Here is a 24,159-nt window from a genome sequence, read left to right as displayed (position 1 = left end):
TTAACCAGCAGAGGACTCCCTTCCCAGCACGACAGGACTGCCGAGAGATCCAAGCAACTATACATCTGAAGGCAGGTGGACTGGATCCCTGGGAGACAGTGGATCTAAGTAAGTGCACCCTCTCCCCTACCCCTACCCCTGGCAGCAAGCCAGTTTACAGATCCTCACACAGCAGCCGTGTGCGACTGTAAGAGGAGGCAGGGACAGCCTGGTCTGCCTGAATACATTCAAAGTTGCAGCTTGGCCCCCGGGAGCGCCCAGCGTGCTGTGGCAGCCCTGCCCATGGGAACACTCTACACCAAGTGGTGGCTCAGCCACCAAGTGAGTGCCCGTATCCCCTACTACAGCTCGGTTGAGAAGATAACCTGCCTGCTCAGAAGGAGCCCCTGCCTGTAGAGCACAGCAGCCCACGGGACCCACCAGTGGCAGCTCATCCCCTGCTTAGGTGCCCCTCCTTCTTAGCATACAGCAGCTCAGCCTGTCCCCTGCCAAGCACAGGGGTCCTGCCTGTGGTGCGCAACCGGCCTTCCCAGCACAGCGGCCATTCTGAGGTGAGTGCAACCAGCACAGTGGTTGCAGCCAGCCCAGGTGAATGCAGAGTAGCCCACCCACCCAGCTTCCAGCAGGCGGGCTGGATCAGAACACACAGCTCCTGCTCCCCCCCAGCGGTGGCAGGTGGGGTCTGATACTACCACAGACGTGCTGCAGAAGATCGCTGCATCCAACGCCATGAAGAACTGCGTTAACACTTCAGAGCAGAAGGAAAGTGACAAGTCTCCAGAAACCAGTCCTGAAGCCACAGAAATTTACAATCTAAGTGACAGAGATTCAAAGTAGTGTCAGAAACTCGAGTTACAAGAAAACTCAAAAAGACAGTTTGATGAGGTCAGGAATAAAATTAATGAGCAGAAGGAACAGTTCACCAAAGAGATTGAAACTCTTAAAAAAAAGCAAACAAATTCTGGATATGAAGAACACAATTAATGAGATAAAAAATAATCTAGAATCCATGAAAAATAGAGCTGACATCTTCAAGGACAGAATTAGTGATTTAGAGGATAGAAATATATGAAATGCTTCAGGTGGAGGAGGAGAGAGAACTAAGATGTTTTTAAAAATGAAGAAATTCTTCAATAAATATCCAACTTAGGAAAAGCAACATAAGGAGTATAGGTATTCCAGAGGGAGAAGAAAGGGAGAAAGGAGCAGAGAGCTGGTTCAAACAAATAATAGCTGAGACCTTCCCAAACCTGGGGAAGGAACTGGACTGACAAGTACATGAGCCAGTAGAACCCCTAATTACATCAATGCAAAAAGACCTTCTCCAAGGCGTATACCATTAAAACTGCCAAAAGTCAATGACAGATATTAAAGGCAGCAAGGCAGAAGATAATAACCTACAGGGGAACCCCCATCAGGCTTGCAGCAGATTTCTCAGCAGAAACCTTGCAGGCTAGGAGAAGGTGGAATGATATATTCAAAATACTGAAAGACAGAAACTTTCAGCCAAGAGTACTCTATCCAGTGAAACTATCCTTCAGATATGATGGAGAAATAAACGCTTTCCCAGATAAACAAAAGCTGAGGGAGTTCATTGCCACTAGAACTGCCTGACAAGAGATGATGAAGGAAGCCCTTCTACCTGTAGCAAAAAAGCAAAGCTTTACAAAACCTTGAGCAGGGAGAATAAATAGGCAGAATCAGAAAATTTCAGCTCTATGTCAGAATAATTCAGTAAACAATTATAAAAGACAAAGGGAAGGAATACATCAAAAATAACTATAAACACTTCAGTTTAGTCACAAACTCACAACACAGAAAATAACAGTTTGTCACAACAATAAATCAGAAGGGGAAGAGGAAAGGGATGGAACCTGCTTAGGCCAATGGAGATAAGATGCTGTCAGAAAATGGACTATCTCATTTATGAGATCTTTTATACAAACCTCATGGTAACCACTAAACAAGTCAGAGCAGAGCCACAATTCATAAATAAAGAGAAAACTGAGAAAACCATCACAGAAAACTATCAAACTGAAATGGCAGTCAGAAATACAAGGGAAAAGAAACAATGGAGGGCCAGCCTGGTGGCACAGCAGTTAAGTTTGCATGTTCCACTCCGGTGGCCTGGGGTTCACTCCTTTGGATCCTGGGTGTGGACCTACACACCGCTTGCCAAGCCATGCTGTGGCAGGCATCCCACATACAAAGTAGAGGAAGATGGGCATGGATGTTAGCTCAGGCCCAGTCTTCCTCAGCAAAAAAGAGGATTGGCAGCAGATGTTAGCTCAGGGCTAATCTTCCTCATTTAGATTAAAAAAAAAAAAAAAAAAGAAACATTGGAAATATAGAACAACCAGAAAACAAGAGATAAAATGGCATGACTAAGCCCTCATATATCAATCATCACTCTGAATGTAACAATGGATTGAATTCTCCAATCAAAAGACACAGAGTGGCTGGATGGATTAAAAAACAAGACCCAACAAGATGCTGCTTCCAGGAAACACATCCCAGTTCTAAAGACAAACAGGATCAGGGTGAAGGGATGGAAGACGATACTCCAAGCAAAAGGCAAACAAAGAAAGCAGGTGTTGCCATACTTAGACAAGCAGACGTCAAGATAAAAAAGACAGTGAGAGACAAAGGGCAGTATATAATGATAAAAAGGACATTCCACCAAGAGGATGTAACACTTATGACTGTATAGGCACCTAACATAGGAGCACCAAAGGATATAAAGCAACTATTAACAGACCTAAAGGGAGAAATTAACAGCAACGCACTAACAGTAGGGGACCTCAACACCCCACTTACATTAATGGACAGTTCATCCAGACAGAAAGTCAACAAGTAAACAGTGTCCCTAAATGAACTATTAGACCAGATGGACTTAATATGTATATATAGAACACTTCATCCAAAAACGGCAGAATACGCTTTCTTTTCAAGTGCACATGGAGCATTCTCAAAGATAGACCATACGTTGGGAAACAAAGCAAGCCTCGATAAATTTAAGAAGATTAAAATCATATCAAGCATCTTGTCTGAGCACAGTGCTATGAAATTAGAAACTGACTACAAGAAAAAGGCTAGGAAAGTCACAAATATGTGTGGGCAACATGCTACTGAACAACCATTGGATCAATGAATAAATCAAAGGAGAAATTAAAAAATGCCTGGAGACAAATGAAAATGAAAACACATCATACCAACTCATATGGCATGCAGCAAAAGCAATAGTAAGGGAGAAGTTTATAGCAATACAGGCCCATCTCAACCAAGAAGAAAAATCTCAAATAAGTAAGCTTAAACTACACCTAAGAGAGCTAGAGAAAGAAGAACACATGAAGCTCAAAGTCGGCAGGAGGAGGTAAATGAAAATCAGAGCAGAAATAAATGAAATAGAGACTGAAAAAACAACAGAAGGAATCAACGAAACTAAGAGCTTGTTCTTTGAGAAGAAAAATAAAATTGACAGACTCACCAAGAAAAAAAGAAAGAAGGCTCAAATAAATGAAATTAGAAATGAAACAGGAGAAATTACAACGTATACTGCAGAAATAGAAGAATTATAAGAGAATACTATGAAAAACTATATGCCAACAAATTGGACAACCTAGAAGAAATAGATAAATTCTTAGACTCATACAGCCTCCCAAAACTGAATCAAGAAGAAATAGAGAATCTGAATAGACCAATCAGAAGTAAAGAGATTGAAATAGTCCTCAAAAACCTCCCAAAAAATAAAAGTCCAGGACCAGACAGCTTCTCTGGAGAATTCTACCAAACATTCAAAGATTTAATACTGATCATTCTCAAACTATTCTAAAAAATTGAAGAAAATGGAGCACTTCCTAACTCATTCTATGAGGCCAACATCACCCAGATCCAAAGCCAGACAAGGACAACACAAAGAAGGAAAATTACAGGCCAATATCGCTGATGAACATAGATGCAAAAATCCTCAACAAAATATTGGCAAATTGAATACAGCAATACATTAAAAGGATCACACACTATGATCAAGTGGCATTTATACCAGGGACATAGTGATGGTTCAACATCCGCAAATTGATCAGTGTGATACACCACATTAACAAAATGAAGAATAAAAACCACATGATCATCTCAGTAGACACAGAGGAAGCATCTGACAAGATCCAGCATCCACTTATGATAAAAACTCTGAATAAAATGAGTATAGAAGGAAAGTAACCTCAACATAATAAAGGCCATATATGACAAACCCACACCAACATCATACTCAACAGTGAAAAACTGAAAGCCATCCCTCTGTGAACAGGAACAAGACAAGGGTGCCCACTCGCACCACTTCTATTCAGCATGGTACTGGAGGTTTGGGCCAGAGCAATTAGGCAAGAAAAAGAAATAAAAAGTATTCAGATTAGAAAGGAAGAGATCAAACTGTCACTGTTTGTGGACAACATTATTCTTTATATAGAAAATCATAAAGAATCCACCAGAAAGCTATTAGAAATAATCAACAACTACAGCAGAGTTGCAAAATCAACTTAGAAAAAACAGTCGTATTTCTATACACTAATAACGAGCTAGCAGAAGAGAAGTTAAGGAAATGATCCCATTTACAATCACAACAAAAAGAATAAAATATCTAGGAATAAATTTAACCAAGGAGGTGAAAGACCTATGCACTGAAAACCGTAAGACATTATTGAAAGAAATTGAAGAAGATGTAAAGAACCAGGAAGATATTCCATGTGTATGTCTTGGAAGAATAAACATAGTTAAAATGTCCCTACTACCTAAAGCAATCTACAGATTCAATGCAATCTCAATCAGAATCCCAATGACATTCTTCGCAGAAATAGAACAAAACCCCAAAATTTACATGGAACAACAAAAGTCCCCAAATAGCTAAAGCAATCCTGAGAAGAAAGAACGAAGCTGGAGGCATCAGAATTCTTAACCTCAGGGGCCGGCCCTGTGGCTGAGTGGTTAAGTTTGCGTGCTCCACTTTGGCAGCCCAGAGTTTTGCCAGTTTGGATCCTGGGTGTGGACCTATTCATCAGGTGATGAACAGGGTGATGACCTGTTCATCAGGCCGTGCTGAGGTGGCTTCCCACATAGCACAGCTAGAAAGACCTGCAAGCAGAATATACAACTATGTACCGCGGGGCTTTGGGGAGAAGAAGAGAAAAAAAAAGATTGGCAACAGATGTTAGCTCAGGTGCCAATTAAAAAAAAAGAATTCCTAACTTCAAGCTGTGTTACAAAGCTATAGTAATCAAAACAGCATGGTACTGGCACAAACACACACACACAGATCAATGGAACAGAACTGAGAGCTCTGAAATAAAACCACACAACTGTGGACAGCTAATCTTCAATAAGGAGCCAAGAAAACACAATGGAGAAAGGAAAGTCTCTTCAATAAATGTTGTTGGGAAAATTGGACAGCCATATGCAAAAGAATGAAATTAAACCATTATCTTACACCATACAAAAAAATTAGCTCAAAATGGATCAAAGACTTGAAAGTAAGACATGAAACCATAAAACTCCTAGAAGAAAATATGGGCAGTACACTCTTTGACATCAGTCTTAGAAGGATCTTTTCAAATACCACATCTACTTAGGCAAGGGAAACAAAAAAAAAATAAACAAACAGGACTTCATCAGACTAAGGAGCTCCTGCAAGGCAAAGGAGACCAGGAACAAAATAAACAGACAACCCACCAACTGGGAAAAAGTATTTTCAAATCATATACCCAACAAGGGGTTAATCTCCAAAATATATAAAGAATTCATACAACTCAACAACAGAAAACAAACAGCCTGATGAGAAAAGGGGCAGAGGAGGGCCAGCCTGGTGGCACAGTGGTTAGCTTCTCGAGCTCGGCTCCGGCAGCACATGGTCTGCAGGTCCAGACCCTGCTGCAGACCTCCTCACCGCTCACCAGGCCATGCTGTGGCAGCGCCCCACCTACACAATACAGATGTTAGCTCAGGGACGATCTTCCTCACACACAGAAAAGAAAAAGAAAAACAAATGGGCAGAGGGTACGAACAGGCATTTGATATACAGATGTCCAACAGGCACATGAGAAGATGTTCAACATCACTAATTATTAGGGAATTGGAAATCAAAACTACAATGAGATATCACCTCACACCCATCACAGTGGCTATAATTAACAAGAGAAGAAATAACACGTATGTTGGACAGGATGTAGAGAAAAGGGAACCCTCATCCACTGCTGGTGGGAATGCAAACTGGTGCAGCCACTGTGGAAAACAGTATGAGATTTCTCAAAAAGTTAAAAATAGAAATACATATGACCCTTATGCAAAGAACATGAAATCAACAATTCAAAGAAACTTATGCACCCCTATGTTCACTGCAGCATTATTCACAATAGCCAAGACTTGGAAGCAACCCAAGTGCCCATGCACTGGTGAATGGATAAAGAAGATGTGGTGTATATATGTATACACACACAATGGAATACTACTCAGCTATAGAAAAGACAAAATCGTCCTATTTACAACAACGTGGATGGACCTTGAAGGTATTATATTAAGTGAAATAAGCCAGACAGAGAAAGACAAAGAATATATGACTTCACTCATATGTGGAAGATAAACAAGCACATGGATAGCAAAAACAGATTAGTAGCTACCAGAGGGGAAGGGGGTTGAGGGGTTCGGCGAAAGGGGTAAAGGAGCACATATGTGTGGTGACAGATAAAAACTAGACTGTTGGTGGTGAGCGCCATGCAGTCTATACAGAAACTGAAATATAAAAAGGTACACCTGAAATTTCACAGTTATAACCCCATACGACCTCAATAAAACTAAAAAAAAAAAATGGTAAGACAGGGCACATACTAGGAGGAAATATTTGTAAATTACATATTTGATAAAGGATTTGTATTCAGAATATATAAAGAACTCTCAGAACTCAATAATAAGAAAATACCCCAATAAAAAATGAGCCAAAGATTTGAACAGACGCTTCACCAGGGAAGAGTATGGTGGCGAAAGCGCGTGTGAACAGATGGTCAGCATCGTTAATCAGCAGGAACATACCAGTTAAGATCACACTGACATAATACTGCATGCCTCTTCGAACGGCTGAAAGTAAAGACTGGCCATGCCAGCTGTTGGCAGGGATGTGGCCGAACTGGGCCTCTCCTGCGCTGCTGCGTGGGGCTGGGGCTGTAAAATGGTACAGCTGCCTTGGAAAGCAGGTTGGCGGTTTTTTTAAAAAATTAAACATGTCTCTAAAATACACCCCATCAGTTCTGCTCCTAGGTATTTACCCCAAGGAGACGAAAGCACACTCTCCTACAGAGATCTGTGCGTGAACGTCCCTCCCAGCCGTGTTTGTAACAGCCCGGGTCTCCGTCCGCGGGAGAGTGGTGTCACATTCGTGCAGTGCACACACTCAGAGGACTCAGCAGTGTAGAGGAAACACACATAACCATGCTGTGTGAGAAACCAGCGCCCTCCCCCGGCCAAAAAAGAGTGTCCTGTATGAGTCCACTTCCGTGAAATTGTAGAAAATGCACACTCATCTGCGGTGACAGAAAGCAGATCAATGGCTCCCTGGGGAGGGGGCCAGGAGGAGACTTTTGGGGGTGATGGATGTGTTGATTATATTGATTGGCGTGGTGGTTTCGTGGGTGTGTACATGTGGCAAAACTTACCAAATTGACCCTTTAAATATGTGCAGCTCATTGTCAGTTGAAACTCAATAAAACTTCTTTTTTTAATTACCTGAGGATTAAACCTTTCCTGCTGTCCACAGGCTCCTAACTGATGCAGGTTAAATCAGTTGTCCTTTAGTAAGTTGTCCTTTGTACCTGGCGTAAGTAGCCGTTACACTATGAGCGGAACAGTGAAGCCTTTCTTAGGAGCCTCCGCCGCACCTGGCTAAGGGGCGACGTCTGCCGGCACAGGACCAGGAGACTTCAAGGAGCCTTTTCTTTCTGAAAGCCTTCACTTCTTCAGGGAGAAAGCATGACTCCGCCCCACCAGCTTTCTCAGCCTTGTGCATCTCTAGTTTGAATTTTTTATGTATCATTGTTTTCCAGGATACAAATGAAAGGTTACTCTTTTATAGGAAGACGTAAGTAACCGGAGTAAGGTGACGTCAGAGTATACAAGTGTCCTGCGAATAGGAGTTGAGTCTGCTGTTCTTTTCTGTGGAGTTGGTTTTGTTTTTGCTGAAGTTGTGATTGCTAGTTATTAGTTATTAAGGAGATCAAATCAGTATACAGGAAGTGAATGACAGAATCTTTTTTTTTTTAGGAAGATTAGCCCTGAGCTAACTAAGGGCAATCCTCCTCTTTTGGCTGAGGAAGACTGGCCCTGAGCCAACATCCATGCCCATCTTCCTCTACTTTATATGTGGGACGCCTACCACAGCACGGTGTGCCAAGCGGTGCCATGTCCACACCCAGGATCCGAACCGGCGAACCCCGGGCCGCCGAGAAGCAGAATGTGTGAACTTAACTGCTGCCCCGCTGGGCTGGCCCCAGAATCTTTTTAAGTATAAAAGTAGTGTGTAACTTTGTACATGTGAGGTGTCCAGACTTCACCAGCTTTTCCAGATTTGCTGTTGAGAAACTGGAATAACAAAGTATTACTTGCTAATTAAAGTTATTAATAACTTACTTATTGTACATCAAGGACATGAAGGACAGGGAGGACAAAAACATCAAAAGGTAACCCAAGCCCTTGAAACACCTGTTAGACTGTAGAGTTTTATTGACTTAAAAATAATTTTAGAATAATACTAATAAAAAAGCCTTCTTGGGGCCTGCCTGATGGCACAGTGGCTAAGTTCGCACACTCTGCTTCAGCCGCCCAGGGTTCACAGGTTCGGATCCCAGGCACAGACCTAGCACCACTTGTGAAGGCACGCTGTGGTGGAGAGGAAGATTAGCACAGATGTTAGCTCAGGGCCAATCTTCCTCACACGTGAAAAAGCATTCTTTTTAAGTCACTCTGCCTTAAGAACCCAGACATTCCATTTATTTTAATGATACATCTTTTCTTTAAAAGTTTATTTTTTCATCTCCAAACAGTCTTAACTGCTTGATATTTTATCGCTATTAGCAAAGGATGAGTCTTTTCTGCTATTTTGATTTGGTTTTGTTTTCATCAGCTCTCTGTGTGCAGCGCTGGAAGGGATAATGTATAATTCTGCACACTGGCCAAGAGGAGCAGGGCACCCATCCTTCCATGTGCCCCTTGGGGGCTGTGTGCCCATGAGCATGGCCTGTGGGGCTGCGGCCCTGGGGCCGCATGGAATATGCTCACTGCTTCTCCTTCCCAGGGTTTCGTTCTCCCTGGAGTTGATCATCTCTTTTTGTTTGTTTGCTTTTTGCTTCGGGACAAGTACTTAGAGAACGCCTTCCCCCTCAAGTTTTCCCTGGGTGTCTAACACTCCCCTCGTTGAGTTCAGATCCGTCCGGCGTCCCATCCCTTTCATCTTTGGAGCTGTGGCTCTCCTCCAACCTGGACTTGGTGGTCTTCAGCCCAGTACCCAGGTCTCACCGTGGGGTCCCCTTTCATCCTCACCTGGGGGTTTCCTCCTCCCTCCTGGCTGTGATCCCCTGTTCTCAAGTGGTGTCATCTTTTGTCTTGGTTTAGTCCTGGTTTTTAGTGATTGCTCTAGTAGCTTCTTAGAAAGGGTACTTGGGAAGGACAATTTTTGAGCCTTTCCATGTCTTGAACTGTCTTTAGCTGTCTCCCCTGACGTGTGACTGAGCCTCCAACCCTAGATTAGGCGTCGTTGTTCCTTAGGGATTTGAAAGCACTGCTGTGCACCGTCTTGCAGTGTTGCTTTTGAGAGGCATGGATCTGTTTTGATTCTGATCCTGTGCTGTTACCGGTTTTATGATCTGTAGAAGTTTGTAGGATATTCTCTTAGTGCCCCAAATGTTTGCACATTCTCAGAGACATGCTTGCGTGTGGGCCTGTTTTCAGCCATCGTGCTGAGACGCAGTTTACCCTTTGAGTCTGAAGAGAAGACTCAGATCCATTAATTTGGGGACCTTTCCTTGAATCATCCTTTTGATTTTCTCTGCTCTGTTTTTCTCTGTTTTCTTGTTTTGGAACTCTGCTGTCTGCATGTTGGACCTCAAGACTGGTCCTTTGTTTTATTTTCTTCGTCTGTATTCTTTCCCTTTGGTTTTTTTGATCTACTTTATGGAAGATTACCTCATCTTCCATCTCTTCAGTTGGGTTTTTCCCTTCTGCTGTCCTATTTTTAATTTCAAAGAACTCTTGTTCACTGACAATTCTTTTTTCGTAGCATCCTCTTCTTGGCCCTGCTTTCCTCTGTTAGTTCACTGGAATATTAGTGATAGTTTTTCAGTTGGTAAAACAGTTTTCTTCTTCATGCATGGTCTGTGCTTTGTTCTCTGACTCCTTTGTCTTCAGCACTCCTCAGAGGTCCAGTGAGAGATCTGGCAGCCCTGGCTGCCTGCTCCCTGGGGGCTGTGGCAGGAGCAGTGAGCAGGGGCCTCTGGCTGGGCTGATCCTGTGCAGAGTGAAGAAAAGCCTGCTCCACATGCTCCAGAGGATGATGCTGTGTGGACAGACCAAGTGTTGAGAACTGAGTTGAAAAGCGAGTCAGAGGGATTAGACTCTGAGTGTGAAGAAATCCTAAGTATATATCTGTTTTGTTATGTTTTGCTTTTCGTGTTTGCTTAAGATATGTTAAAATCTGTCTCCATAAGGCTAAGTAGCTCTTGAGTAAGTATAAGTGATAGGAAATACTCTGTGTAGTTTGATTGGCAACGTTTTTTCTTGGTGGTATGTAAAATAACAGGATAGCTTACCAAATTGATGCTGTCTTAGATTTGACAGGATCCGTGTCTCTCTAGCATGTGGCATGATGTGGGCTGTTCTCTGGTGTCCACGCCCCTCCTGGGGCCTGTCCCCTCCTCTGGTGCAGGGGCCAGGTGGGCAGGCAAGACGGAGCGTGAGCGTGAGACAGACCCACGTCACGTGCAGAGCCTGGGGCGGCTGTGTGGCCTGTCAGCCAGCCTTCTGTCGGCGCAGGTTGAACTGATGTCTCCCTCTGGAAGTGAGAGAGAATTGTATTGGGAGCAGACGGCCTGGAGGAGTGGCGCCTGTTTACAGGATGTGCTCGCTGGGGAAGCAGACTGTCCCCTTCAGCATAAGGTGGTCTGACTATGCTGCACCACCGCCTGGGCCTTGGGTTTCATCTCAGTCGGGTTAGGATGCATGCACGCGACGTGCATGTGGAAGCACAGAGAGAAAGGATTCAGACGAGAGGCAGGTTTTTATCATGGTGTAGGAATTGGAAAACAGAAATTTCCCGTGCATGTTTACTTTGAAAGATGCAAGATGTCAACAGTGCTTTGGGTCAAGCATGCAATGACTGGGAAGTTTCCACCTTGAATCCTAGGTGTTACTCCTGTTTTATGTGGGTAGCAGCTTGCTCCTCCCGAAACTTCTTTTCAGCGTTAAAAGATTTGATTACTTCAAACAGAAAGACAGTTTTGGTATTTTCATTTTGTGTTGGTAGATTTTGGATGGCCAGGCACGTTCATTCAGAGAGTGCCAATGCTTGCCTTGTCAGTGCTTTCTGGTAGGCGGTGGGAATTCAGAAAGCAGAGGGGTCCTTTTCCTCGTAAGCTTGTATTTATGGGTCTATGGTGAAACCAACACCTCACTAATTGTTATGTGCTGTGACGACTCCTGAAACAGGAAGGGACTTGTGTGAATTTCGACAGAGACGGCCAGCCCTTCCAGGCCCAGTGGGCCATTTCCCAGAAGATAGGGTGGGTGGGGAGCAGGAGTTTTGATATTTCCAAGCTCTATTTGCTCAAAATCGGTATAAATGCAATGCTTTCTTTTTGGTAATAAAATACGTTGGGTCGTTTTATTCTCTGACTGGAAACCCTCCAGCCATGTCTTCTGGGTTTTAGGGGGAGTGCCTGTTTGGTGATTTAACCCTTCTTGCTCTGGCCCCTGCCTCCCCCTCCTCTCAAACTGTCCCCTCTGCCCGTGTCCCTCCTTTAGCGGACCGCTCACCCGCCTTCCCGATTCTGCTCTGGCTTGTCTCAGTGCAGAAGAGCCGTCTGATATGCATGAGCGTGTCCCTTCCTCCCCTCATGTTCGCCCGGCACCTTAGACAGCAAACGTTGTGAGGAAGAACGGCGCCCCCAGAGAGCAGACGGTCCGTCCCAGGAGACTGACAGGGTGGAAGGAATGAAATAAAACTATCCACTTCCGTGCGTGCAGGCAGGGAAGAACAGGTGTGTGGTCAGGTCTTGGCCTGCAGGCCTCATAGAACTTCTCCAGAAGCCCTTTCCGGTGTTGTCCCCGGCTTCTTCCTGCTTGCTCCCATAAAGACTTTCTCTGCTGTTCTGGTGCTGACGGCCCTGGCCCTGTGGCAGGGGGCTCCTCCTGTGCCACCCCCAGTTCTGTCAGCTTCCTGAGGCCAGGGACCTTGTCTCATTTTGACAGTGTATTCACAGCACCCAGCACATAAGGAGCACTTCCTGTTTGGGTGAAGGGGCTGACTTCTCGTAACTTCTAGATTCTGCCTCCACAGTCACGTGGATGACCCCCGAGGAGGAGGTCCACTCGAGGAGGGTGTACACTGCCAGACACAAGCAGTCATAATTGTCAGTGGCTTTCTAGAACTTTGAGGAGCAAGCCTTAGACTCCATGCTGGAGTAATTTAGTGATATTGGAATAATTGCACAAATCAGAAAGTTAAGCTTTAATAGACTTGAGTTATGTGAATGTTCTTTCTCTAACAGGTCAAGGGATGTGTAAATGCTCCATTCACAAGGTGCACAGTACACTAGGGCTCGTTGTTCCAGCGAAGAACACCTGGACAAGTGTGTTGTGAATTAAGTATGTGGTGGTGTCTGTTTTTAAGGTTTGTTTGTTTATTTGTTTTTAAGGTCTTGTGGTCTGATTCTTCAATAACATCAGTAACCAAATCTTCCTCTGAAGTGACTGAATTTATTTCAAAGGTAAGGTGATTAAGGGCTCTTACAAAAATCAAAAGGACCTCCTTCCCCAGTGGTTGGTGACACTGCAGAGTGACTTCAGTGGCTCGCTACCTTCAGTTGGCAGAGTGAGCGCGGTGCCAGGAACTCGTGCCTTTCTGCAGCGAGCCCCAAGGGCTGCTCCTCGCGGGGCGTGTGGCCACAAACACACGGTCCTCCACGCCACGGTCTGTGCTGCTTCCGGTTGTTGAGAAGGAGATGAGGCAGAAAGATCCAGCTGCCCAGATGGCTGAGGGCATTTGGTTTGGTTTGGTTCCAGAGGCTGAGGGAGAGGGGCACACAGGAGGCGCAGTGGGCGGAAACTTCACCAGTTCCACCTTTATCTGTTTTACGTATTAGATTTTCTGGTTCATTCTTAAATTGATTCAACAAATATCATTTGAACAAAAGGTTGCACTAAGTAAATACCTCTTTACCTACATATACACCTGTCCATCCATACATATGTACATGCCAGCATGTTTAATCCATGCTTAAGTCCACTGGCCTGGGCCACGGCAGTGACCCACTGTCCAAGCAAAGCGCTGCCTCCTGATCCTCCCCTCTGTTTATGGAACAGCATGTCTGAAGTGTCTCCCTTTTTCATTATAAAATCGAGGACGTGATCCTGTAGGAAGAACTCCGGGTGACGGTCCTGTTCCGAGGCTTGGGCAGGAGTTTGATTGTGTCTGTCCTTGGCCCCTCAGGCGTTGAAGAGCACCACTGTGCCATGCTGTGTGGGATGCACAGCATCCCCTGCAACACTCACAGTCAATTCCCTCTCCTTTGTGCCTGGCCTCGCGTTTTGTAAGGAAGCAGTTTCTCTGGACTCCACTGTTGCTGGCGGGAACTCTGACCTTGTGTTGGTCTTTTCTCTGCGTGTTTACAGTGGCTGATACTAACCTGGCTTTGGGTTCTCTGACCTTCCTAGATATCTGGTTTGCTGTCTTTCATTAATTTTGGAAAATTCTTGTCCATTTTCTCTTCAAATACTTCTTCTGCCCCAACTGACTCTCTCTCCTCCTGGGGCGTCAGGTATGTGTCCTTGGACCTGTGGCATTGTCCACAGCTCTTGGATGCTCATTTTGTTTTCTTGCTCCTTCACTCTGCGTTTCAGTTTGGATAATTTCTGTTTTCACGTTTCCTGATGTTTCTCCTCAGCTCTGCTTGGGCTGCTGATGAGCCTGTTGAATTTGCTGAATTCTTCTTCTCTGGTACCATGGTTTTTTGTTTTTCTTAGCTTTTCCATTTAACATGTCTTTTAAAAAAATTTCCATCTCTCTTCTGGAATTTCCCATTTGTTTATGCATGTTGTCCCCCCCCCCCCCTTTTTTTAACCAAGTCCTTTAGTATGTTAGTCTGGGTTATTTTAAAGTCCTTTTCTGAGAGTTCCAACATCTGAGTTATTTCTGAGTCTGGTTCTGTTGATTATCTTCACAACAGTTTTTTATTCCCTCTACTTTTTTTGTATGTCTTGCAATTTTGATTGAATATTAGACATCATGTTTAGGAAATAGAGAGACTGAGGGAACAGGATGTGTGCCTGGAACTGGGCATGCTGCTCCTCCTGTCGGACCACAAGGGGGTCCTTGAGTTGATGTGGTCAGGAGTTGCGCAGGGTTTGGGTTTGCTGTTGCCGGGGTTACCTTTGCACAGGCTTCAGATGCCTCCCGTGGAGGGCTGCTGGGAGCTAGAGCCTCGAGTGGGGCCTGGAGTGTCAGAAGGTTCTTCTCAGTGGTCTTGCTTCACTCGCAGCTTTCAGCAGTCCTTGTGTGCCTCTGGCATGGAGGGGTCTCCCTACTCTGTTGACCCCTCACCCCCCGGGGTAGACTGCTGTTACTTGTTGCCTGTGGATAGACTTGTAGTGGGGATGGGGGGGGGGTCCTCTGCCCTCCTGGTCCAGCCTCAGTCTCAGGCACAGGGCCTTTGGGAGGGGCTTTCTCAGCATCCCTGCCCCTCCCTTCCCCAGCAGCAGGATCCTCAGCCCAGAATGGCTTCTTGCCCCTTCTCCAGGGCCAGAGGGGTTTTGCTTTTGCCTCCCCTAGAAGCAGGGCAGCTTTGTCTGTGGCCTGCTACCAGGAGGACTTCCTACCCCGCCCAGAGGCTGGAAAGTATTGCTTCTGCCTCATCCCAGACACTTGCAGTCTGTGCTTGGGCTCTGGGAGCAGGAGCAATCTTGTCCCTTTCCCAGCAGCTTAAAGGGTTTGTTGCCTTGGATTGAGAGAAGGCTCCAGGGAAAGGCACAGGGTGTCCTGCCTGCCCCTAAGGGCAGTGACCCACATGTGTGCCGCCTGTGGAGGCTCTCTCCAGTCTCCTGCCTGTGGAAGAGAGCTGGAGAATGAGGCACACTCCCTTTGAGTCTGGGGCTCCTGGGTGACTGATGTCTGGCCCACACCCAGCGTGTGGGGTGTTGTCCGTCTTAGCCCATCTCTTCTACCTGCTTGTATGGCGGCCACCTGTTCCTCGCACTCTGCCACAGCTGAGACAGTTCATGTGTCCTGTCTCTCCTCAGAGGGGCAGGTCCCTCTTGAAATTCAGTTCATATGGTGGCCTTGCAACGCAGCTCTCTGCTGGACTCAAGAAAAGGTACAATTGTGTGGATTATCAAGCCTTTTCTTGATGTTACGGTGGGGGCGCGATGTTCTTTTGTGACTTTCTACATCCTGAGTGGATGCAGAACCCCACGTAGCTAAGAGGACGGTATATTGTATCAGACCAGCAGATGTCACCATCTAGTGCCTGCCTAGCATTTTCTTAAATGGTGAATGGTTATGTAGAGTGAATTTGACATGCTCCCGGTGCCTCTTCTTCTCTTTTAGTTATCTCAGCTGTACCCAGAAGAAAATTTGGAGAAATTCATTCCTTGCTTAGCTGGCCCAGATTCGTTTTACGTAGAGCGAAACCACATGGATCTGGAAGCGGACCTGAGGTAATGTTCTTTACCCCGCAAGGGCCTGGGGGCAGCCCCACTGGTGGCCCTGCAGTGACTGGTGGCCGTCTGCAGTGTGGGCAGGGCCGGGCGGGGCCGGACGTGAGCTGCCTGGTCATCCAAGGAGCTCTTGAGTTCCCACGCTGCTCTGGATGGTTCGGGCCTCTACTTTGCTTCTAGGGCTTCTCCTCCTGACGAAGGATCTGGTGAATCTTAATAACCTAGGTTTGATTTTGAGAATCTGAGTAAAGGAATTTCAAAGCATATGCCACCGTTTTTGGCAGTCTTATGAAATAAAATCTGATTACTGTTTCTGTCATGTAGTTGGAAGCTGAGCCTGTTCCAGGATGAAACTAGGGCCTAAGGGCAAGTCTCCTCCGCCACTGTCTCTGCGCCCTTGGCCATGTCCTGTCACACTGGTCTGTAGGGTGCAGGAGGCAGGCCTGCTGCCTGGGCTCTGGGACTGTGAGCGGACGGCCGTCTTGGCACCTGAGACCTCGTTGCAGCACAGTGGCTGCCAGTCCTGGGTGATTGTGAGGGTGCTGACTGCATTCATATTGCAGCTCACTGCCTGTATGATGGGCCCGGAAAGTCTTGATTCATGTGGTGTCAACAAGGGGAAGGGACATGGGGACACTGGATCATAACAAGAATTAGATGGAATCAGAGCAGAAAGAACACAGCTCAAGGTCCTTCTGTTTACTTTTTTCTCTAATATCTATTTCTCTTAATTGAAAATTAAAATTTCTCTACCAATTAGTGTTTGGTAATACCATTTTGATGCTGATAAAACCACTTTGTTTAATTTTTAGGTATTTGGCTTCATTACCTTCTCACGTATTAAAAAATGACCATGTTAAGAAATTTTTCAGCACTTCATCTCCCACCCAACAGCTTCAAAGTCCAAGTGAGTTTGTAAAATGTGATTAAGTAAGAATCAAAACATTTTTTTTGTCTGTAAATTTTATGATATTTATTGTAACTTACAGGTCCTGGCAACCCTGCCCTTTCTAAAGTTGGTACCGTCATGGGAGTGTCTGGAAGGTGAGACGTTACCCTGTGAGCAGCGCATTTCAAATCGGCATGTACACAGGCTCCTCTTGATTGTGTAAATAATTGTTTCTAGAGATAAGTCATTCTCGATCTCAGTCTGGAGAGGAATTAGAGATAATCCAATTTATGGTGTCTCCAAAAAAGAAAAGTGGTTCTCTGAGCCACTGGAATTGAAATACCCAATTAAATCTCCTTATTGCAAATGCCAGTTTCTGGGCCTCGCACATTCCAGGGCACTGGAATTTCTGAGAATCTTTCTTTTTACAAGCTCCCACCACAAGGGGCCAGAGTTGCTGCTCTTGAGGTCCTCTGTCACCGTGAGGACCTGCAGAGATTGTATGGTGGTGCTCAGGTGACAAACAGGCCACCTGTCTGGACTGACAGCAGACATGAAAAGGGCTGACCTCACAGAGTGTACACACCCACACAGGTCAGATGATGAGGTCTTCGAAAGTGTGGGCTTTCTTCTGCACCCTCTGGTACGCGTCAGCACGTAGTAGACGTATGTGGTTTTGCAGTTTAGGGAGGAGGGGGCAAGGACAGAAGGTAGAATGCTTTTTTGCTCCTTCCAGCCTTCAAGGATTTACTTTTCAAAAAAGATTAATTTGAATATTACAGATTTGGGAGTCAGTTTTAATTTATGATTAGCAGTATCATCCTGTGATAGAAGTAACAAGGAAAGTAGGCAGCTCAGCCACAGTTCTGGTGGCGATACACACACATGTACACACACATATGTGTACACACATATATATGTGCACACAGATAGATACGCACACTCTCCAGCACCAAGAGATCCAGGCACATCCGTGCACACGTCCACATTAACTTCGGGGGGGGCAGTGGCAGAAGAGGCTCTGATCGGCAGTGGGCGTGGCCTTGGCCGCAGTGCAGGGGTAGAGGCCAGCCCTGGCAGAGCTGCAGCAGTGGTCTTCTGCAGAGGCTGTGGTCTTTTGAAAACCCCGTCTGCTGTCTGTCCCCACAGGCCTGTGTGCGGAGTGGCTGGCATCCCGTCCTCTCAGAGCAGCGCCCAGCATCACATGCAGCACGCGGCCAGCGCGGCCGCCTTGCCCCACTGCTCCCACACTGGGGGCACAGGCTCGGCGCTGGCCTACCGGACCCAGATGGACACCTCGCCTGCCATCTTAATGCCTTCCAGTCTGCAGACCCCTCAGACCCAGGAGCAGAATGGAATTTTAGATTGGCTTAGGAAGCTGCGTTTGCACAAGTACTACCCTGTCTTTAAACAGCTCACCATGGAGAAGGTATGTTGCTTCCTGAGCCGGTGTAAAGAATTGGCTTGTTTTCTGAGGAACCTGTCTCCTAACCTCGCTCCTAGAGGAACGGAGCTGGGTTTCTGAACTAGATGTGACGTGGGAGCCCCAGTGCCTGGGATTGAAGGCCTCCTGCGGCATGCCCTGAGCCCTGCACGAATGCTGGAGGCGGGCAGTGGCATTGACGTGGAAGGCTTCCTGCAGCTGCAGGAGAACTGGGACAGGATTGCGTGTAAACAGCTTTTTTAGATAGTGTGGGGTCTCTGCAAATTAAATCCTCTCTGCAGCGTGAAGGACATTATGTCTCCAGCAGCCCTGCACTAGGTAGTGACAGTGACCTCTGGTGCCCAGGCCCCTGTTTCTTAAATGTCCGTCAGTGCAGCCTGTGCGCCTCCTGGCACTCAGTTCAGGAAGGCTGGCTTTACAAGCGGCCTAAATACTTTGGTCCAAGTAGGCGGCTCTCTGACGATCTGGCTTGATGAAAGGTCATATGGCTAAAGGAATAGATGAATTTGATGTCATTCGAGCAGTTCTACCTAGAAATTATTTTTTATAATAGACAGTTTTGATGAGGAGCATTTTTTCATTGTTAAAAAAGTTCTGAAATGTCTTAAGTCTCGTGTCACTGATAAAACTAAATTAGACCTTAGAACTCTGAGCTCCCCCTGCTGGATAAAATGACTTGATGACGTTTATCTGTGTAAAAATTTCATTTATCCGAAAATCTGCAATTGAACCTAGAAATCAAGCTTTTACTACATAATAAAAAACAAATTTTAAGTATATTTGTAATACTCTCAGTTTAGGATTCATAAATCTTAAAAACAACAGATTTGACTAACCTTGGTCATGATCGGTTTGGAAGGTTTTACTCTCCTGTCTGAGGTGAAATGGCTGAGGTCAGCAGTCACGTGTGGACCGTCGTAAGAACCAGGCTGTGGTTTGCCGGCTAATGTGAGGCGGGCTAGGGTGCGGGTAGCCTTTCAGCTCGGACGGCGTCTGCTTTCCTGGATCACTTGCTACCTGACAGAGCTGCTCTTGCCCCTAGAGAGATGGAGCTATTGAGAAAGGAAAGTTGGCAGAGGACTGTCGTGGTGTCTTTGGGAGGAAAAATGGCTTGATGGGAGGGGGCCCGGGGACACTCCCACGCATCGCCTCTCTAGCAGTGGAAACTGGGAGACATTTTCTTGAGTCACCTGCACGAGTGGCATGGACCTTCCAGGTGGCCCGTCTTCAAGCTGTGACTGAGGCACCAGGGCCGAAGGCTCAGGCCCACCCACAGCCTGGGACCCTCAGATGCAAAATGAACGTCTCACATTTTGAACTATGGCCGCGAAATCATTTAGCAAGTAAATGTTTTAGTGTTCTCAAGGCTTTTATTATCTAGTTATCTGTTGACATATCCTAGGGGTGGAATGTTTATTAAATTAAACTCCAGGTTCGTTTTCAGAATTCTAATTAATTCTCGACAACTTTGTAATTTGTTTCTCCTATGGAAGTTTCTGAGCCTTACTGAAGAAGACCTAAATAAATTTGAATCCCTCACCATGGGAGCAAAGAAAAAACTGAAGACTCAACTGGAGCTGGAGAAGTAAGTGTGAAATAGCTGTGAAACGTGTGTCGTTATAGTTTCTAACATGCTGGACACATGCTAGGACTTGGAGTTTCGTTAAATCTCAGTGATTGGGTTACTTCTGGCTGCTTGCCAAACCTTAATTAATGCTTTTAAAATTCTACACAAGTGGCTTTGGTTGCTAGGAAGGGCCCTTTATAGTGCATCTGACAAGTCGGGGGTTCTTTTCCACCCTGGAGGGTATTTTGATGGGAATCGCCCTCGGGTGGAATCCGTGCGCTTAAGCAGGGTTCCGTCAGCCGTTACAAGGCTCTTCAGCAGAAGAACGGAACGCTTACTTGTTCGCCTGCTTTCTTACTGCACAGGGAGAAGTCAGAGAAACGGTGCCTGAACCCCTCAGCCCCAGCCCCGGTCACCAGCAGTGGAGTGGCCCGCGTCCCCCCGACCAGCCACGTGGGGCCCGTGCAGGCTGTGAGAGGCAGCCACGCTGCAGGTGGGTGAGGGCTGGCTCCGTCTTGAGGAGTAGCTCATGGCGGTAATTAGACCGCAGATCGCGCCCTTTGCCATTTACATTCTTCAGTATTGACAGTTACTTCTCCGTATTTTAGCTTTTATTATCTCTCCATAGGAAAATGGCAGGGACATTTGGCTTAGAAGCGGGAGACTGCTGACTCACCTGAAGTAGTTTGGGCAAAAGAATTAGATCTAGAAACTACTTTGGGGAAAGAGTAAGGAGTCCACAAAACAGATGAGCATCTCTCTCTTCCCCAAGATCAGGGCAGAGAGGTCGTGGTCAGGTCGTGGCCCGGCAGGTCCACCTTGACTTCTCCGTCATGCTGACTGCCAGCCCTCCTGCTCTCGGGGCCCTGAAGTCTCCGTGATCTGATTGTTCAGCTCCCATCCTCTCCCTCTCCCTGCCTTCCCCCTCTGCTCAGAGAAAGGCTGAGGACACCTGGAACAGCTCCTCTGTTGTTTTCTTTATACAGCAGAAGTATCATGAGTCACAGGAAACCAGGGAGAGAATAATGCCAGTGTGGCTTTTAAGTGGTTATTTGATTAAAAAGGTCGTCTGCCCCTCGGCCTCGTAAAACGGGGCGCCTCGGTGTTTGGGGGTGATTACTTGTGTAGCACTGCGGTGGTTCGGGAGCGCCTTTCTCCTCTCCTCCGGTGTTTGAGTTAGAGAGGCCTCAGAGCGTCTGGCTGAGCATTGTGGGGGCGTCTGCTACGTCACTAGCTGTGGAACCTTGGGCATTTTAGAGCTGCTTAGAGTCTCTGAGCCCTGACTGAATGTGGAAATAATAGTGCCTGCCTCCTTGGGCTTGATGTAAATAAAGAAACCGGTGCGGTAGATGTGCACGAAGCTAGGTGAGGGGGACGCAGGAGACACTAGCTGGCACGACTCCTGTCGGCACCCTGCGGTGCGTCGGCTTGGGCGCCACCTTCAGACTGTCACCTGTCCCTTCTCTGCAGCGCTGCGGGTGGAAGTGGAGCAGCCCTCTCACCAGCCGGCCCGGGAAGGCAGCTCCTCGGAGTGCTCCAGCTCCTCCCCAAGCCCGATGGGGGTGCAGGCCCGGGAGGAGAGCTCAGACAGCGCTGAGGAGAACGACAGACGTAAGGACGCCCGGCGTGGCGTGCGCTGTGCTGCCGCTGCCCCAGCCTGTGAAGCCATGGTGACCACTGTGTTTCCATCCCTAGGTGTGGAGATCCACTTGGAGGGCTCCGACAAGGAGAAGCCCGTGATGCTCCTCAATCATTTCACTTCAAGTTCCGCCAGACCCACGGCCCAGGTTCTCCCTGTGCAGAACGAGGCAGGCTCCAACCCGGCAGGCCACCACCCCCTGCCTCCGCAGATGATGACCGCAGCCTCGCACATCGCACCCATCCGAATGCTGAATTCTGTGCACAAATCGGAAAGGGGCGGCGCGGACATGAAGCTCCTCTCGTCCTCTATGCACTCGCTGCTGTCTCTGGAAGAAAGGAGTAAAGTCTCCGGACCAAGAAGCGGCATCAAAGTGGACAAGAGCTTTGGCAGCGCCATGATGGACGTGCTACCTGCGGCCGCCGCCCCGCAGCCCATGCAGGTCCTCTCTGGACTTGCCGAGAGCAGCTCTGTGTCACCCACCGTCTCCTTTGGTCCCCGCGCCAAAGTCGTCCACGCATCCGCGCTGGACAGGGTGATGAAGCCGGCCCCACAGCCGGCCCTGGTGGTAGAGACGAGCACGGCAGCTGCGGGGACATCGAGCACCGTCTTCCACGTGGCACGGCCACCCATCAAACTTCTGGTGTCGTCATCTGTCCCTGCGGATTCTGCCATTTCTGGGCAAACTTCCTGTTCTAATAACGTGCAAATAAGCGTGCCCCCTGCAATAATAAACCCCCGGACTGCTCTGTACACAGCCAACACCAAAGCTGCCTTCTCTGCGATGAGCAGTGTGCCCGTGGGCCCCCTGCAGGGCAGCTTCTGTGCAAACAGCAACACTGCCTCCTCCAGTAGCCACCCTTCCACCTCCTTTGCGAACATGGCCACTGTGCCCAGCTGCCCGGCCCCCAGCTCCAGCCCTGCGCTCTCCTCGGTCCCTGAAAGCAGTTTCTACAGCAGCAGCGGCGGCGGCGGCTCCCCTGGCAACATTCCTGCCTCCGCTCAGAACCACCACCACCACCACCACCATCAGCAGCAGCCGGCGCCCCAGCAGCCCGCGCCCGGCCCGCCGCCCGGCTGCGTCGTGTGCACGTCATGCGGCTGCAGCGGGAGCTGCGGCTCGAGCGGCCTGACCGTCAGCTACGCCAACTATTTCCAGCACCCGTTCTCGGGGCCGTCCGTCTTCCCCTTCCCCTTCCTGCCCTTCAGCCCCGTGTGCGGCAGCGGCTACGTGGGCGCCCAGCAGTACGGCAGCGGCGCCTTCCCAGTTGTGCACTCGCCCTACAGCGGCAGCGTGCCGCCCGAGCCCGTGCTGGGCGGCCAGTCCACGTTCGCCGTCCCGCCCATGCAGAACTTCATGGCCGGGGCGGCGGGTGTGTACCAGGCCCAGGGCTTGGTGGGCAGTAGCAACGGTTCCAGTCACAAAAAGAGTGGGAATCTCTCCTGTTACAACTGTGGGGCCACCGGTCACCGCGCTCAGGACTGCAAGCAGCCGTCCATGGACTTCAATCGGCAAGGTAAAGGCAGGCGGCGGCCGGCTGGGCCCCGGGGGCGGCCTGGGCTGCGCTGGCTAGCCGTGCGGCGCTGCCCCCACGGAGAGGTGCAGACCACGGTTTACTTCTCATGAAAATCTGAGTAAACGTTCTTTTTAAAGCAAAGAATAAGTTTTTGAATGCTCTTGGAAAAAGTGTGAAATTCTTCATAGGCTGTAAAGCCCCCACAAGGGTTACTTGGTTCTAAGATCGTCTATTCCTTGTTCTAGAGCGTGACTGGCTGGCTGTGGAGAGGGGCTGGCCCGATGGCTCTGTGGTCTGTTAACTCTTGCCACGGGACAGGGGAGCAGTGTGGGTGATTTGATGCCACCCCAGCGTTTAACTGAAAGCATGGGCGTGGTGCGTGAGTTCAGAGGCCACAGGTGGCACTCACTGTCCTCGCTTGTGCTCTCCCCCTCCAGGGTGCCCAAGGCTGTTGGCCATGTGGGTGCGTGATGTCCTCACTCACTGTGCTCCCATCTTCCTCCTCCCCCCTTTCTTACTTGCACTCACTCTTTGTGTCCTTTGTCAAGTTCACTATGTGTCTGATGTGCTTATCACAACAGGTTTGCTCTTGCTGTTTGTTTGGGAAGAAGATTAGATGGGATTGGGAGCATTGGCCCCAGCTCGGTGACTAGTCACTGGGCAACCTTGGAGAGTCATGTGATCTCTGTAGACTTCTGAGGGTTGCTCTAGACCTGTCTGTGCATCTTAGCCACCCGGAGAGCTTTAAAGACAAACAACTCGGACTCAGTAGGTTTGGTGGCAGGTGAGGGTGACTGTGGCCTCTGGCCGTCCCTGTTGATAGAGACAGTGCTGCATCTCCGGAAGCAGTGAGCCCAGAGCCTGTGGTGACAGTCAGGCCTCCCTGCCCTTGTCCCAGGGAAGGGTGCATGTTGGACGGCCCACCAGCTGTGTGCCATCTGAGCCCCAGGAAAAGAGTAACTCTTCAGCCCTTTCACCCCTTGTCTGACTTGGTAAACTTGGAACATAGCGTCGAGTTCGGGGAGTGGGAGCGGGGAGTTGGGAATGGTTAGAACGGGTGGTCTAGATTTCCAGCCCCCGGGTCTTGAGCAGTGACTCTGGACAGCTCGGTTATTTGTGGTACTTGCACAGTGATTCCAATTTGAT

General features: G+C 47.9%; 1 protein-coding gene across 2 annotated transcripts in view; it reads left to right on the top strand.

The window, feature by feature from the left end:
- Positions 1–24,159, top strand: part of ZCCHC14 (zinc finger CCHC-type containing 14) — a 65,135-nt gene that overhangs the window by 38,130 nt on the left and 2,846 nt on the right. Inside the window, exons 4-12 of one of the 2 annotated variants that reach the window (XM_023637466.2) lie at positions 12,942–13,013; positions 15,848–15,957; positions 16,770–16,864; positions 16,947–17,001; positions 17,996–18,275; positions 19,784–19,875; positions 20,223–20,350; positions 21,328–21,468; positions 21,553–23,013. In XM_023637466.2, coding sequence (XP_023493234.1) covers positions 12,942–13,013; positions 15,848–15,957; positions 16,770–16,864; positions 16,947–17,001; positions 17,996–18,275; positions 19,784–19,875; positions 20,223–20,350; positions 21,328–21,468; positions 21,553–23,013 — 2,434 coding nt within the window. The remainder of the gene's footprint in view (positions 1–12,941; positions 13,014–15,847; positions 15,958–16,769; positions 16,865–16,946; positions 17,002–17,995; positions 18,276–19,783; positions 19,876–20,222; positions 20,351–21,327; positions 21,469–21,552; positions 23,014–24,159) is intronic. The other variant, XM_023637467.2, reaches the window with a different exon arrangement.

This window comes from Equus caballus, chromosome 3, assembly GCF_041296265.1.
Source record: "Equus caballus isolate H_3958 breed thoroughbred chromosome 3, TB-T2T, whole genome shotgun sequence".
NCBI classification, from domain to species: domain Eukaryota; kingdom Metazoa; phylum Chordata; class Mammalia; order Perissodactyla; family Equidae; genus Equus; species Equus caballus.
This window is presented reverse-complemented; position numbering and strand designations above follow the sequence as displayed.